This window comes from Coenobita brevimanus, chromosome 93 (assembly GCF_032717465.1).
Source record: "Coenobita brevimanus isolate Jiangsu-jjx chromosome 93, ASM3271746v2, whole genome shotgun sequence".
Classification (NCBI taxonomy): Eukaryota; Metazoa; Arthropoda; class Malacostraca; order Decapoda; family Coenobitidae; genus Coenobita; species Coenobita brevimanus.
Genome location: NC_137046.1, coordinates 56,121,824 through 56,138,693, shown reverse-complemented (window position 1 = coordinate 56,138,693; position 16,870 = coordinate 56,121,824). Strand labels below are relative to the sequence as shown.

At 41.8% G+C, this 16,870-nt stretch overlaps 1 protein-coding gene across 2 annotated transcripts in view; it reads left to right on the top strand.

The window, feature by feature from the left end:
* The window catches only part of LOC145412494 (obg-like ATPase 1), a 61,232-nt gene extending 56,136 nt beyond the window's left edge, over positions 1–5,096 (top strand). The window contains exons 10-11 of one of the 2 annotated variants that reach the window (XM_080282383.1): positions 2,927–3,049; positions 4,282–5,096. In XM_080282383.1, coding sequence (XP_080138509.1) covers positions 2,927–3,049; positions 4,282–4,380 — 222 coding nt within the window. In that variant the 3' untranslated portion in view covers positions 4,381–5,096. The remainder of the gene's footprint in view (positions 1–2,926; positions 3,050–4,281) is intronic. The other variant, XM_080282382.1, reaches the window with a different exon arrangement.
* Positions 5,097–16,870: the final 11,774 nt, after the last annotated feature.

Below are 16,870 nucleotides of genomic sequence, written 5' to 3'. Positions count from 1 at the left end.
TAGACTAGATTTTAGCCATATTCAGATCGCTGGATTGTGTTCATATAATCCAATTGAGTGATCTAGGAGTTAAGCTTGGACTAAGCATGCATTCGACACAGTGATTACAGCCATTCACCACGCGTTTTTAGCCTAACTGGGATTTAAATGTGATGGGATACCAACCTGTAAAGAAGAAAAGTCACTTCCTGCCTATTTTGTGCATCATAGAGAAAAAAAATAATTCATTATACGGTGAAGTATCACTATAACGCATGAATTTAAAAAAAAAAAAAATCCACGATTATTCATGAATAATGCAGTACCGGTAGTCAGCTTATAGTATTTTGGGATGCATAAATGCTTTACGGTTTTTCCTTATTACCACAGTTATCACTTTTCTGTCAATCTGTCACATGTGTGAATTTAATTATTATACAAGTCATAATGTAGAGATGCCCCCCCCCCCCTCACACACACACACCACTTTTTTTTTTTTCTTCATTGTTTATCAAGTGCCTGGTTCCAAGCTGTTACTGGATGAGGATGTCCTGTTCGACCACGGTTGTGCAGTCCAGGTCGGCAGGCATTGCTCATCACCCTCAGTGAAGTTGACGAGCCCACCCCTGTCCACTGTGCCACATCCCTGTACTTAATACTTTTAAAGTTAATGGCTACCCAGTAACTGGCCTAGTTGATACCGGTTCTAAGTATGAACTAAGCCAGAGAATGTGTCTTAGAGATTGTTGAGTTGAAGAAACCTTTTGATAGTCTTTGAAATGAAGATGAGGTTGCATTTAAAATATAGTTAATATTGTTGAAATCTGTATTTATTCAAATGATGAGAGTGGATGGAATAATTTCCGATAATTTTCTGTATCCCGTACTTTGTCTTCCCATAGCAGAAAGCTCTTCAGTGGTCTATATCTTCAAGAACGTTATTGTTCCATTTTTATGCATCTTGTAGATGGGACCCAACCATTTGACTTCCTCCCCACCCCCCTCACTTTGACAGTCCCATAATACTGGTACTGTACTTTATTTTTCAAAGGGATGAGAGTGGAGGGAATAATTTCTGATGATTTTCTGTATCCTGTACTTGGTCTTCCCATAACAGAAAACTTTTAAGTGGTCTGTATCAAGAATGTTACTGTTCCTCTTTGATGCATCCTGTTGACTGGACCCAACCGTTTGACTCCCCCCCCCTCCCTCCCTCACTTTGTCCCATAATACTGGTACTTTATTTTTCAAAGGTTTTGTCACACAGGATGGCGTTGTCACTTTGGGAGGATGAAGAGGGATGCTAGATAGCCCTCTTATGCTGTAGAGCCAGTGTAGGCCAACCACGCAGTACACAGCAGCAGCAGCTCATATGCTGGGAGTGCTTGATTAGTCTCTCCCATGTTTTTATATGTCATTAAATGTATATATAGTATTTTGTGTCTCGAGTACCAAACTAATTTATCCCATTGGAAAATGTGAGTACGTTTAAGTACTTGGGTAGTGTGATGAGTAAGGATGGAGGTTTGGAGGGTGAAGTGCTTGAAAGGGTACAGCAGGGAAGAAAGGTTGCTGGTTCTTTGAAAGCAGTGATAAGAAACAGGGAAGTGCGCATGGAAGTGAAAAAGTTACTACATGACAGTATTGTGATACCAACTCTAACGTATGGAAGTGAAGCTTGGACGTTGTTGGAAGGACACAAGTCAAGAGTGAGAGCAGTGGAAATGAGTTATTTAAGAGGAGCCTGTGGAGTCACATGGAGAGACAGGCTGACGAATGAGAATATAAAAGAGCATTGTGGTGTTGATGTGGATGTGATAGGAAGCGTTATGAGGAACACACTGAGGTGGTTTGGCCATGTGGAAAGGATGGAGGGTGAAAGACTGACGAAGAGAGTGTATGTGAGTGAGGTGGAGGGGGGAAGAGGGAGGGGGAGGCCGAGGATGAGATGGAGGGATGGGGTGGAGAGGTATATGAGAGAGGGGGGTGTGAGTTGGGAGCAGGGCAGTGAAATGGCGGGGGACAGGGCGACTTGGAGGCGATTTGTTTGTGGCCACCCCAAACGGGATTGAGGCGTCTGGCAATAGATAGATAGATAGAAACTTCTTCAATTTAGTGTGAGATCAATTTAAAGTAATTTCCTTTAGAACCTGTCCTGCATTAAATTGATGTCCACTGCATTCAGTTTAGTGTGAGATCAATTTAAAGTGATTTCCTTTAGAACCTTTCCTGCATTAAATTGATGTCCACTGTATGAAGTGCTTTCCTTTTTCTTTTTGGATGGGAGGGGGGGATACTGCCGGAGGTCTTAGTAAATTACCTCAAGGCCGTGGACGAGGGCTGATTTCAAGGATTTTCCCATGCAAACTTTTTTTTTTTTTTTTTTTTTTTTTTTTTTTCTCCAGGTCAAGATTTATCTTTTCACACAAAAAGTGTTTAGCACAGATTGGTTCCACATAAATTGAGGGTCTGTTGTATTCAGTATGGGCTGGGTATTAGCACACAAGAGGTAAGGGAGGAAAAAAGTGTGTAATGTGAACTGTTGCTTTACTTTGGGGAATGGATTGTCATGTCATATACATTACACACACACACACACACACACACACACACACACACACACACACACACACACACACATGGGGGGGAAGGGAAAAAACTTAAAGTTGTTACATTTATATGTTTGAGTACATGTATCATGTAATGATTGCATATGGCTTTCATGATTTTCCATAAAATTGTAGAGTGTGATAAATTTAGGTCTTTCAGACATATATTTAGTGTTGTGTGAATATATATTTTTTTTTTTTACCTAAGTTGCAAATTTCAGTGTTACATTTCACTGGAATATGGCCCTTCACCTTGAATAGGTTGTTGCCTTCACTATTGGCATGGTTTATCCTGTACTGAACCTGCAAGTGGTATATTTTGTTTTCTTTTTTCACAGAAAGGAACAAAGGCTCCCCAGGCTGCGGGCAAGATCCATACAGACTTTGAGAAGGGGTTCGTTATGGCAGAAGTAATGAAATTTGATGATTTCAAGGCAGAAGGATCAGAGGCTGCTGTTAAGGTAGTTTCATTTATGAGCCTTTGTCTTGCTGAGAATATTTTGCTTAGAATTTAGTAGTTCCCTTCTGTTCAAGTACCAGTACTAATACGTTTAACAGAACTCATAACTTAATGATGCATTAATTAAATAATTAATTCTGTATTGTATTTTGAAAATGGGTTTCTGGTTATTACTTAGGTTTGGAAGAGAAGACTTCGTTATGGAACCAATTAGATAGAGTGACAGAACTCATGCCATGGAGTTGTATTAATTGAGTTGGGTATTCTAAATAGAAGAATTAGTATGGTCCTAAAAATTGTGTAATGAATCATTTTGGTGTCCCAGGGGGAAACACTGTTGGATGTTAACTGAAAACATGTTTTTAGATACCTGTGCAGAGTTAATATATCAGACACGAAGAGGTGTATACATATATGATATACAATGTTTAGATGGATGCCTAAATGATTATGTGATTGTAGAAAGAAGGATGTTTGTACTTGACACAAGAGGTGGGAGAGAACAGTGTGGACTGATTGATCATGCAGTTGCTGTATGCAAGGTGAAATTGACAAGTGCATGAAAGAAGGGTGAAATGGATATTCAGCAAGAAAGAATAGAAGTGGATGAACTGAAAGCAAAGTATTATCAAGTCGGTATAAACAAAATGCAGAGGTGGAGTTAGGGTCAAGGAACTGGAAATGGGTGAAGTTAGAAAGTCTGTGATGAGTATATGAAGAGTGTTTGGATAGGTAGGAATGCTAAAGGTGTGTGTGGTAATGGGAAGGAATCAGCCATTAAGAAAGGAACAGCATGGTAAAATGTGTAAGTAATAAGTAGAAGGGCATTGGAAAAGAAAATAAAGATGTGGTGTGGTGGGGTGGATGCAAACAAGGTTGGTAGGTAAAGTGATTATCTATGGTAATATCTAGAAGTAACTGTTGTAGCATGGATGATAGAGTGGCCTTATGTCCCAGGAGAGTTGGTAAATAACCTTCCTAAGGCTCAAAGGCCTGAGTTAGGAGATGAATACAGTGCTTCAAGGCATAAGCACCCACTCAGCAGCTTTTTTCAGCTTTTGGGACCTCTTGTACTGAAGGGTTAATGAATGCTATTTTTAAGCTCAGCAGTTCAAACAGTCTCACAAGTTGAATAAAATTGTCAGGAGATAGCAGGAACATAAAAAATATGAAGTCATTAGGATGAAGCTTTTCAGTTAAGCATTTATTATAACCTACTGATTGTGTCCACAGGCTGCTGGGAAGTATCACCAACGTGGCCGTAACTATGTGGTGGAAGATGGCGATATTATCTTCTTTAAGTTTAACACAGGTGGCCTGAAGAAGAAGTGATGGAGTGGTGGCCCCAATGACTCCAAAAATAAACATCTTCCCACCCCTTTCACCATCTGTGATCTTCTCAGTAAAGCCTTGTCTAGGATGGATGTCACCCCTTTTTTTTTTTATTACCTTACAACCTAGTCTGTAAGGCCCCCAGACATATACAGAGTTTATCTAAATTATTTTATTCTTCTCATTTGTTAACGAATTTACCATGTATCAAGTTACCAGCCATTATGTGTGTTTTCATGGTACTCTTCACTGTTATACTGTAAACATTTTAATTTTTTAGTATAATGCATTACTTTGTACAGCACATTTTCACTGGATGTGCATTGATTTACAAAATGCTTGGTTTGAATTTAAGTATAAGTAGAATGATGTGTACATTTTGCATCTTGGTGCTTTGTGATACTATACTGTTCTGACACCCTAATAATGCTTAGAAAACAGCCATCATATGTGTGATGAATTTGATCTTCAGATGCTGTTAATCAGTGACCGTAATGCATAGTTATCTTCAGGTGCTGTAAACCAGTGACCGTAATGCATATTTATCTCCAGATGCTGTAAATCATTGACCGTAATGCATATTTATCTCCAGATGCTGTAAATCAGTGACTAATGCATATTTGAATTAGATATTAATTTTCTTTTTTCCTAGCTATTTTCTATAGATATTATTCAAGCCAGGAAGGCACTGCAGCATATATACTACATCAGTACCCATTACTGGTTAAATAATGATTATAATTTGCACTGGGTTCACATTGAATTGTACTGTACTGATTGTTATAGTGTACTGTATTTTTGTTGCACCCATGGCAGGGGGTGGGGGGCCAAACCCAATGTGTGTCCCTAACTGTATCACTCACTCATCAGGTCACTGTACCATTTTGAAGAATGGGAATCATTTCTTATGGGGTGTGTGTTGAGAGGTGGGGGATATTTGTGGTGTGTCTGGTGTATGTCTGGGACATTTGAGGTACATGTGGTATGCATCTAGTCAGCTACGAACCTTTGTCGTAAAGGTACTGCCATAAATGTGACACAAAGGGGCAGAGCAGGAGATCCCTGGGCAGTTAGCTGTCCTGGGACAGCCTGTGAGCCAGAAGAATGTCATTTAAGTGCTTAAGCAGTAGATCATTATTTCTTTCCCCTTAGAATACAGCAGAGATAATAGTATATGCAACTTTTGGCTTATCTGAACTTGAACTAAGCAGACAGCAGGCTGAAGTTGCCCTCTTCCAGCAGCTTACTGTTCTCCTGTCAGAGGATAGGGAGTTGATAGACATTTTTATAACTGGGCAATGGAGCAGCTTCTTTACGGGCGAGGGCAAAGTCCTTGCAAGTCTCTTGTCAAGTAGTGGAATTTTCTCACTTATGAGCGGCCCAACCTTGCCCTGCCCAACCTTAATGTTTTTGAGAAGCTTGTATCTGAGCAACCACAAGACCGATCACAGCATGGTTTGCACCATATGATAGCCCCATTCTTTAAGATTTGTTTTTGACAGGTTTCATCACACCTGGGCGGTGCATGTGGCATGTGATGTGTGCCAAGTGCAGCATGTTGAAAATATTCAAAAGAAGGCCACAGGCCAGACAGTTTGTCATAAAGGCATGAAACTTGGTAGGTAGATAGCCATCAGTATACTGTAGGCATCCTCAGGGTGTAAGGTGACATTTCAGTGCTTTTGGATTTAAATGGCCTCGCTCATACCTCGCTGACAAAGGCATTTTACTGGTATTATTGTGCCGCCACATGAAAGTACCTTTCTCCAGCATCCCTGCAGGGGTAGGAGTGGTTGTCAAACATGCCCTTTGTTTTGTTTAGAAGAGGGTAATGAGAACTTGAGAGCAAACACAACAGGAAGAAAAACTGAGTACTAATCCCCTCCATTTCCTGTTTATTGTTATCTGCCAATTTCATTCACATTAGAGGATATGTAATAAGAGACCCACTAAACCCTCCAGATCAAAATTTTTATCCTAAGCTGAATAAAATCATCTGGAGATAGCAGGAATGAAAGAGAAAAATATACAACCTTTGAATTGAAGGGATTAAGGACAGAATTCTTAATGATCATCATCATCATCATCATCATCATCATCCAGTCCTGTGTTACCCCATGAGGAGCATAGGAGCCTGGGGCTAGGGAAGTTGGTCCTGACATTTAAGACAAGAGTGACCATCCACACTCATCCCTGAGTGGCATTACATGAGCAATAAATCCCAACCACCCCGTGGATATAAATCTGCTCAGGCTCATTCCAGTTGGAGCACCTTAATTACCCACTAAACCACCAGGTACCATTATATGGTTACTACCCAGGGTAGTAAGTGGTTTCCTGATGTATAGGAAACCAAGGAAGGTAGAGAGGAAAAGGCACGTAATAAAATAGATTATTGATGCTTTTGACCGTAATACCATAAAAATAATGAATTTTAGAAAGAGTAAGGGGATATTTCCTGAATATTTTTACTGTTAAGTGAGGATTAGGAGAATCAGTTGGATGAGATAAATACTTATGGATACTAGTGTCAAGAATCAGTTATAAGTGAAATGAAACAGAGACAAAAGGTAGAATGTGGCTTGGGATTGAGGCAGAAGAATTTTAAGTAGCTAGGTATGAGTAGGAGTGAGGTAACAAATGACTGATATACAACCGATATTGCATGATGATGTATATAATCTTAACAAAGTGCCATGAATGCATATTATTAATAATTCAGACTTTCATATATGTAGCAGAGACATCTGTAGAAGAGAGCAGTGAAGGGTACCAACTGTGAAGTTAAGATAATCTGGAAAACAACTATCATCACCAGTTCCATGATTATCATCATCATCTATCACTATCATCATTAACATCATTCAGATGTCTTTTCCCACCTACAGGTGGAGTGAGGGTAAGGTCCATTTAGCATGAAAAAGCCGATAAGCCGATAAAAGGAGAATCTAACCAGGAGTCTACCCTTTTAAATGTGCCCCACTCTCATTCACACACCATTCAGTCCCTCAAAATCCTGACTCCACCTACAGGCATAAATATCCCTGGATCTTTTGGAGCTTTTATTCGGATACTGACCTTGTGTATACAGATGTTATTGAGATATAATAGGTAACATGTATACCTGTTGAATCTACTTACATCATAGAACTACATCCTCCTTTACAACCTGTGTGTGACATCATGAATTACTTGCTCACAAGCACATGTTAATCCACAGTCCAGAATCCTGACCTACGAAGAGTATTTCATTTGTTCACTTATGACTGAGTGGATGATTTATTCCCGTAGACCCCTCCATTCAGGACCCACCACTATCTCCTTACCCATCTTCACTTTAATAAACTAGAACGGAGTTACCTCTGTACGCGAACCGAGTCATTTCCAAAGGCTGAATACCTACCAAGTCGTGGTTGCATGGACTTTGATGACTTTTGTTATGAGGTAAGATTGAGTTGCAGGTAAGTTCGTTCTAGATAAAAAAAAATACCAGCGAAAAAAAAAAGTATGGGAGACCTGTCTTACTGTGTGGGATAGAAATAGACTCTATTAACTCCTTAATAAAAAGGGTCATCCAAAAAACAGATACAACTGAGAGAGAGAGACTAACCAAATGCGAGCAGCCTCTTCCATGGTATTTGAAGTATTGTTAGGTAGGGGTCGGTGTTCCCCTCTACACCCAGCCCTCAGAACCCCCACACGTCCCTTTGTCACTTTCATCTGTGGAGAGAGAGAGAGACTAGCAGTGAAAATGAGCTGACAGGCAAACGCAGGTAAGTGACAGTGCGAGTGTGAAACTCTGGACAGTCTATGGTGAGTGAAATTGAGTGACAGGAAAAATGATACCCTAAGCCTGCCATTGTGGAAATCAGTGGAGTAGCAAGAGTAGATACCTGACAGTGTGGCCGTAGTAAAATAAAGTGTGGGCGGTTTATGGAGATTGAAAGTGAACAGGAATCGAATATCAGTTAAGAAAAAATGGCATTGGCAGGGTATGTACTAGCAGCTGAAGCTGAATGATGAGGCTCAAGTACGCGTTAAAAGAGGCGTAGGAAGTGAAAGAGTGGATGGTCAGTTGAAAGTGAAGGTGAGTGACAGGTCAGGGAAAGTGTTAATGTGAGGACTTGTACTAGCAGCCGAAAGTGAGTGACAAGCAGAGTAAGTGGTAATGGGGTCAATAGATATAATACTGTGGGCGACCAGTATAGTGTGCGATACACAACTAGATAAAGGAAAGTGCAGAAGAAGAAACAGAGAAAATGCTGGTGGAAATCAGAAACAGGAGTATCGTACGAAACTTTTTTTTTTTTTTTCCAGTACCTTATATGGAGATTTGTGTCTCATGTAATGGAACCACAGGAATTATGACAATTCTTTCATCATACCTTGTCCTTGATTTTCGTCCTTATTTCAGTAAGGTAAATGGCAGAGAAAGATAATACTCATCCTTTTCATAACACCATTTCATGACCAGCAACATATTAAACTACTGTTACAGCATTCAGGATGGAGAGATGGCAATTTAGGCAATATACTGCTCTACATTGCTTCATAGCACATATAATCTAGTGTTAATTTTTTGTTACAACTCTGCATTCAAGATGGAAAGATGGTAATTTAAGGCCAAGTTAATGTAAAACAAAGTATAGAAAGCCATCCAAACTGACGAGACTACGGACGATACAGTAGCCTTCCCGTTACCTCTATGTCGTTGATACCTTCGTCATCGTCGTCGTTGGTCTGATGGTTGGTTGGCTGAGTGTGGTTGCCGGCTGGAGATACCTGGAGTTATGGGACAGGTGTGGCATCAAACATTACACAGATCACAGACTTTATGGTTACTATGAGGAGATCAGGTCATAATAATAATAGAGGTGTAGGTTTGAGAAAAAAAGAAAAAAAAAAAAAAGATGGGAAGAAAACTAAAGCAAGGGTGGAAAGGGAGGAGGAATTGAAAGGAAAGGGAGAAGGAGTGATAGGAAGTGAGGAATGGCAGTATGGTGAATAGGTAGAGTAGGGAGAGAGCTAAGGAAGCAAGAAGAGAAAAATGTGGAGTGGAGAGAAAGAAGAGCAACAGAAGGGGGGAGAAGAAAGAGGAGAAACAGTTGGGAGAAAAGAGAAACTGGGGAACTTGAAAGGAGGAAAAGGAATGACAATAAAACGGAGAGAAAGAAAGAGGGGAAGGATGAGATGAAAAAGGAAAAAATGAGGGTAAGAGAAAATGGATAAAGAGGGGGAGGATGAGCCAAAAAAAAAGGAGTAAAGTGGGGAGAGAAAAGGTATAATGGAATAAAAAGGAGATAAAAAGCAGATAAAGGGAAATAGACAAGAATGGAATAAGCGTGCAGGAAGAGCAAAGAAGAGATACGGAGGGAGATGAGGAAATGGGAGAGGGGAGTGGGTCAGGAGGAGAGGAGAGGAAAGAGATGCTGGGAGAGAGGGAGAGAAGTAGGTAGCAGAGTGTGATACTGGAGAGATGAGAGAGTGTTATTATGACAGAGATGACATCAATAGATAATACTACACACTAGATGATATGCAAATAGATACCTACAGCCTTCGTTATTATACGCTGTCAAGTGTTTCCATGCATCAGCGGCTCGGCATCTCGCTATGAACGCATTTTGTATTCGGATTTTTTTACTTTTTACTGCTGGCGCTGTTTTTGTCTTTGCAAGCTTGTCAACATTTTAAAATCTAAAAAAAAAAAAAAATACCTTTGTGGTGTATAACGTAGTCTCTCTCTCTCTCTCTCTCTCTCTCTCTCTCTCTCTCTCTCTCTCTCTCTCTCTCTCTCTCCTGTCTACAGTACATAAAAATCTCTAATCCTATGACACCTCTCCACCTCATTCTCGATATATATTACCCTATCCGGCCAATACTTACAGGGCTCTGAAAGTTGATGTAGCTAGTACTGAACGAGAGGAGGGAGACAGGGAGAAATATCAGGCGAAAGTGGAAAAGGAAGAGGAGGAGCAGGAAGAGGAAGAGACACCTGTATCTCTTCATTCCACTACACCACCTCCTCCACCACCTTCTTGTCTCTCTCACATCCATCACCACACTGGATGGCCTCCTACGCATACCTTTTGATTGATCGGATGATAAAGTGCTAGCGAATCTGGAGCGCGCGCGCGCGTTTGTGTGTGTGTGTGTGTGTGTGTGTGTGTGTAGGGGGGAGTTGCTTTGCTGTGAACCCCCCTCCCCAAAAAAAAAAAAAAATCTCAGTACCTGCATCAGTTTGTGGGAAGTTCACTACACGACCGCATTCACCTGGAAGAGTGCTAACCAAACCCAACCCTTCCCCATCCATCCTGGTCAAGTACAGATCAGTAAAAGGAATTTTTGGTGACAGCAGAGCATGTGAAAGCGGAAGTGTTGCAATGGCTAACTATGGATGTGGTATAATTGTTGCGTTAATTGTGTCGCCCCACTGGGCTCTCCTCTCCCGAGTCACGGCGCGCTGTGCTTGACCGATTCGAATGATTAGCGCCAAAACGAATGCCCACAACACATAAATGACTCTGACAAAAACCCGCTAAAAAACTAAAGGCCGTATGCTAAGCTTGAAATTGCAAATGGCATCTGAATCGATCTCAAACTTGTAAATACTTTTCAGATTAGAGTGGACACACTGTAATTCAAAGTTTCAATTTTAACATCCATCGAAAATCAGTGGCCAAACTATTCTACTGGATGTATCAAATATCAGTCTACTCAGTTCTCGTGTTACGGGTAAATACAAGTTACAAATACTGTATGTTCTATATCATTTCTAACGGTAGTTAAAACTTTCCATGCTTTAAATGTTTTTTTGTTTTTTTTTTCGTCCACTGCGTACATGGTTGACAGGACGTAATTTCATGAAGCTGCCAAACTGTCTAGGAAATTGAGTCGTCCCCGCAACACAAGACTGGAGCTCAATATTCGCACTACCCTGTACATTTAACGATTTTCTCAACGCTCACTTTGGATTACAAACATTCACCTTTCGTTCCTGGATGTGTTACTGATAAGTTATTTTTTCCACTTGGTGCAGACCTCTAGTAGTGAAAGCAATGATGAAGGCTAAATGTAATGTCTACTTCAAAATATCTATCCTAAAGGTGATCCAGATCTGCAGATAGCAATAAACGTAAAAATGTCACCTAACTGAAGGGATTAACTTGGCTCAAGAATTTATTAGCTCCTTCTCAATTATCCAAAGTTCTTATCACCCAATAAATGCTTCTCTTTTCCTTCACCCGCATAGGTAATCGGGATAGTAATTAACATTCGAAGACGATATTCGTGACGGAAAAAAGGTGGTCACGTACAGCCTGGTTGCAGCGCCGGCAGCCACCTCACCCGCAACCGCTAACGCGTTATAAGTAGTTCCCCACCCTGACCGCACAAAACACGGAGTTTCTGTTTCTGGTGGCGTGGCATGGAAGGCTAAGCATTCTCACCTAGACATAAACAGCTGGATGGTAGGGGAACGCTTGCAAGGGGGGGTTTGCTTACGTTTTATAATGTCTTATATTCTCTTTCCTTCTTCGAAGCTTATGTTCTATCTTAACTCTACGTTCTCTCTTAATCCCTCGTTTTCTTTCATCGCATGGTTAAGTTGTCAGTTAGGCGTTAAATTTAAGTTTCTCGAATAGAGAGGCATCCAAGAAGTAAGGTGAATCTTTGATGACGTCACATTTGGCTTGTTCAGTGTAGGCCACGAAAAAATTCTATTGAATGGATATAGAGTCGTCTTTTTAAAAATCTATCTATCCATCTAACTATTTATCTCTATCTATCCATCCATCTATCCAGCCGTCTATCTATTTGTCATCGAGCTACGTGAATTAAGCTACAGAAAGACTAAACTCTGGACCAAGTTAAAGTGAAAAGAGCAGGATTATGTTAACCTTATCTTCGCCATGCTTTACCTCCTGGTTGATAAGTTGAGGGAGAGTTTATGTCGAAATTTACGAGGCTACAAACTAATAGCTTATTCGATAAAGTTCTGAATAAATACCGCGACCATTTCGCAGGACCATGTCGCTCCCAGTGCGATGGTTTCCAGTGCTTCCGTTCATACATGGGTGAGGTAGGTTATGCCCATGAAACGGCTAATTTACCTCTCAGTAGGCTCTCTCGGCTCCTCCCCCATCTCCCAAAGCTTTCTCTGCTTGGTCCACTCCTGAGACATATCTAAAGTAGGCTACCCATAACTTGAGGGGAAGCGGGGGGCCAGCACCTTAAATGTCAGAATAACAGGATAGGACAAGAATCTGATGTTCCTGTGAAAGCATACTGTATTTTGGTTACGAGGTGAGTACCATAATTTACTTTGACCTACAAGAAGGAAAGGGAAAAGGAGTACGGGATCTTTCTCTGTTTCCCTTCCTTCTAAGTATAATTTCTGACTGCTACTGTCCCTGATGCTTCCTCTAGCACAGTTTTCTCTTATGCACTCAGGCTCCTAAGACCCATTCCCAGCTGAATAAAATCGTCTGGAGTCTAATAAAAAAAAAAGTACTAGAGTTGCCACGATCATTGGAGGGTTCATATTTACAGCATGAACGCTCTCATACACTTAAAAATAGCTCAGAGGTGCATAATAGCCTCTTGTATTAGCTAGAATAAAATACTAGAGTTACCCTGAAGATGAGAGGGCCTCCGTGCCCTCTAGGGGTTGTAAAAGTAGTTGGGTAAAGTTTCACACAAGTTTCTGGGCTGGACAAGCATGGCATTCCATTGGTTAGTCAGTGGTACTCGGACGATAAGAGGGTGAGGCTGTGTCGGCTCCGTCTCCTGATGTAAGTGTTAAAGTTTACTGTTTTGGGGTTAAATTTCGCTGTTTTTGCCATTAACATGATTCAGATAGGACACGGATTTATCTTGCTACCAACCAGGAAGTGTCATAGGTCAAATAGCTTCAACAGATGAGGGCAATAGACGTCTTTTTGCTGGCTAGGGGGTAGTAATGGTGTGTAGTCTTCCCCTCTTGCTGCAAGTGTTGGGTTTTGCTGTTTTTGCCATTAAGGTGACTAAATTAGGACACGAGGATATCTTACGGTCAGCCAGGAAGCGTTGTAGGCCATAGAAATTGTAGATAAGGGAAATGGACGTAATATTAATAGTTGTGTATTGTCACCTATAGCGATAGCCCTAATTGTTTTATCTATTGCCAGACGCCTTAAACCCGTAAGGGGTGGCCACAAACAAATCGCCTCCATGTCGCCCTGTACCCTGCCATTTCGCTGCCCTCCCCCATCTTACACCCTCTCTCTCGTGTACCTCCCAACTTCATCTCTCCATCTCATCTCCTTCACTATACTCATTTTACTCTAACTTGGCCTAAATTCCAATCTCTTTATCTCGAATGCTGAGTTGTAACAATAGAATATTATGCTAGTCACGAAAAAGTGCTGTTTCAAAGACGCTACTGAGACACGTGAAAAGCTGCAAATGGACGAAAATTTGGGCCAAGTTAAGGTGAAAGGAGTAGAGTACAGAATCCTCCTTGATAACATAAAAGTTTCCGGATTAAAAAGAACTAGAAAAATCATCATCTATCTACTGCTACTATCTACTGCCAGACACCTCAGTCATCATCATCATCATCATCATCATCATCATCATCTATCTATCTACTGCTACTATCTACTGCCAGACGCCTCAGTCATCATCATCATCATCATCATCATTATCATTAAATTTTTTCATACCTTCACTCTTAAAAACATGCAGACAGTTTGAGTTACACACAGGTATACGCACACAGTAAATACGCACGGAGAGCACGCACATAAGTACGCACACATTGAGAACGCGCACTATCACGCACACATTGAATACGCGCGCACTGAACACGCACACAATAAACACGCTCACGCGCGCGCGCACACACACACACACACTGAACTCGCACACACTGAACACGCACACAATAAACACGCACACAATAAACACGCACACAATAAACACGCACACAATAAACACGTACACAGTGAACACGTACACACTGAACACTTACACACTGAACAAGCACAATTTGACTAAGTACACACAACACATACAATTTGACTACGTACACACAACACACACAATTTGACTACGTACACACTTCGCACGTACACACTGATGCACGCACACACCGATGCGCGCACACACCGATGCACGTACAGACTGATGCACGTACACACCGATGCACGTACACGCCGCGGCATGTGCGCACTAAACACGCGCACACGGAGCGGGCACACACTAATGCAAGCACGTATTCATTCACGCAAACACTGATACAAGGACTGATCAGCGCAGGCACGCACACTAATATACGCCCACACTGATACACAAAGGCACTGATACACAAAGGCACTGATACAAACAGGCGCTGATACACACACACACTCAGATATGAGCACATAGATATACGCACAAAATGATGCACACACACACATGTTCACGCTTATACTGACACACACACACACACACACACACACACACACTGAACACGTACACAATGAACACGTACACACAGAACACGTACACACTGAACACACATAATAAACACGCACACACTGAACAAGCACAATTTGACTAAGTACACACTGAACACACACAATTTGACTACGTACACACTTAGTACGTACACAATGATGCACGCACACACCGATGCACGCACACGCTGCGGCATGTACGCACTAAACACGTACACACCGAGCAGGCACACACTAATGCACGCACGTATTCATTCACGCAAACACTGATACAAGCACTGATCACAGCACGCACGCACACTAATAAACACACACACTGATACACACAGGCACTGATACACACAGGCACTGATACACACAGGCACTGATACACGCACACTCAGATACGAGCACAGATACACGCACAGAATGATGCACACACACAAGGTCACGCACATACTGATATACACACAAGTTCACGCACATACTGATACACACACACACACACACACACACACACACACACACACACACACACACACACACACACACACACACACACAAGTTCACGCACATACTGATACACACACACACACGCACACACACAAGTTAACGCACATACTGATACACACACACACACACATACACACACACACACATACACACACACACACACATACACACACACATACACACACACACACATACACACATACACACATACACACACACACACACACACACACACACACACACACACACACACACACACACACACACACACACACACACACACACACACACACACACACACATACACACACACACACACACACACACACACACACACACATACACACACACACACACACACACATACGCACACACAAGTTCACGCACATACTGATAAACACACACACACACACACACACACACACACACACACACACACACACACACACACTGATGCATGAACTCAGTGATGCTCGGATATTTTAATGCACGCGCACGCGCGCGCACGCACGCACGCACGCACGCGCACACACACACACACACACACACACACACACACACACACACACACACACACACACACACACACACACACACAACCACTAAACAGTTGGTGGGTCATATTTAGCTGACGTGTCGGAGTGTGGAGATACAGACAGATAGGAAATATATATATATATATTATAGGGAGAGAGAGAGAGAGAAAGCGGGGGTGGGGGAGGGGCATGAGGTAAGTCAGGCAGGGAGGAGGAGGGTAGACTGTTGTTGTTCGTGTTCCTCCTCCAAATTCCCCTATTCGTCAACGCGATAGGATGGCCGGAGATACTGTAGAGACGGAAGGCAAAAGTGGCAGGAGATAAATTATATAAAATGGTGATCCCTGAACCTTACCTGTATCGAATCGTTCGTGTCGTATCTTTTTTTAAAGGATCTAACATGCTTGCATGCGTCGTCGGCCTTGGTCACATAATGGCGGCTCTCCACATTGCACAATCTTTTGCAGCCTCCCTATTCACTCCTTTATCCCTGAAGTCACACACTATGACCTCCTCGCAGGCCTTTTCCGGTCTGCCTCTCGCAGCCCTACCTCCGACGTTCACACCTCTCTCTCCTCACCCAGTTGTCATCCTCCATCCTCTTCACATGTCCTAACCACCTCAGTCTATCCCTCCTCATCACAATACACTTTTGTCCCATCCCTCCTCTTAATTCGTAAATAGTAAACCTAGCCTCCCCCCCAAACCCAGGCCTAGCATTTAAGTAAGAACTACACGTCCATCTAATCATTGTTATTTCTGTGCGAAATGTGTTGACTACGTAATCCTTGGTTAGGTAAAGATTCGTTTATTCCCCTGAACCAGAGTGACATCATTCTTATTTTATTCTTATTGGTATCAAGCCATTTTATTCAACTTACGAGCAGCCTCTCGTACTAAAGATTTTATTAGTACTGCATCTGACTCCTTCAGTTTGAAAAGTGTACCTTAAGCTGAATAAAATCATCAGGCTGTTGCAAGAAT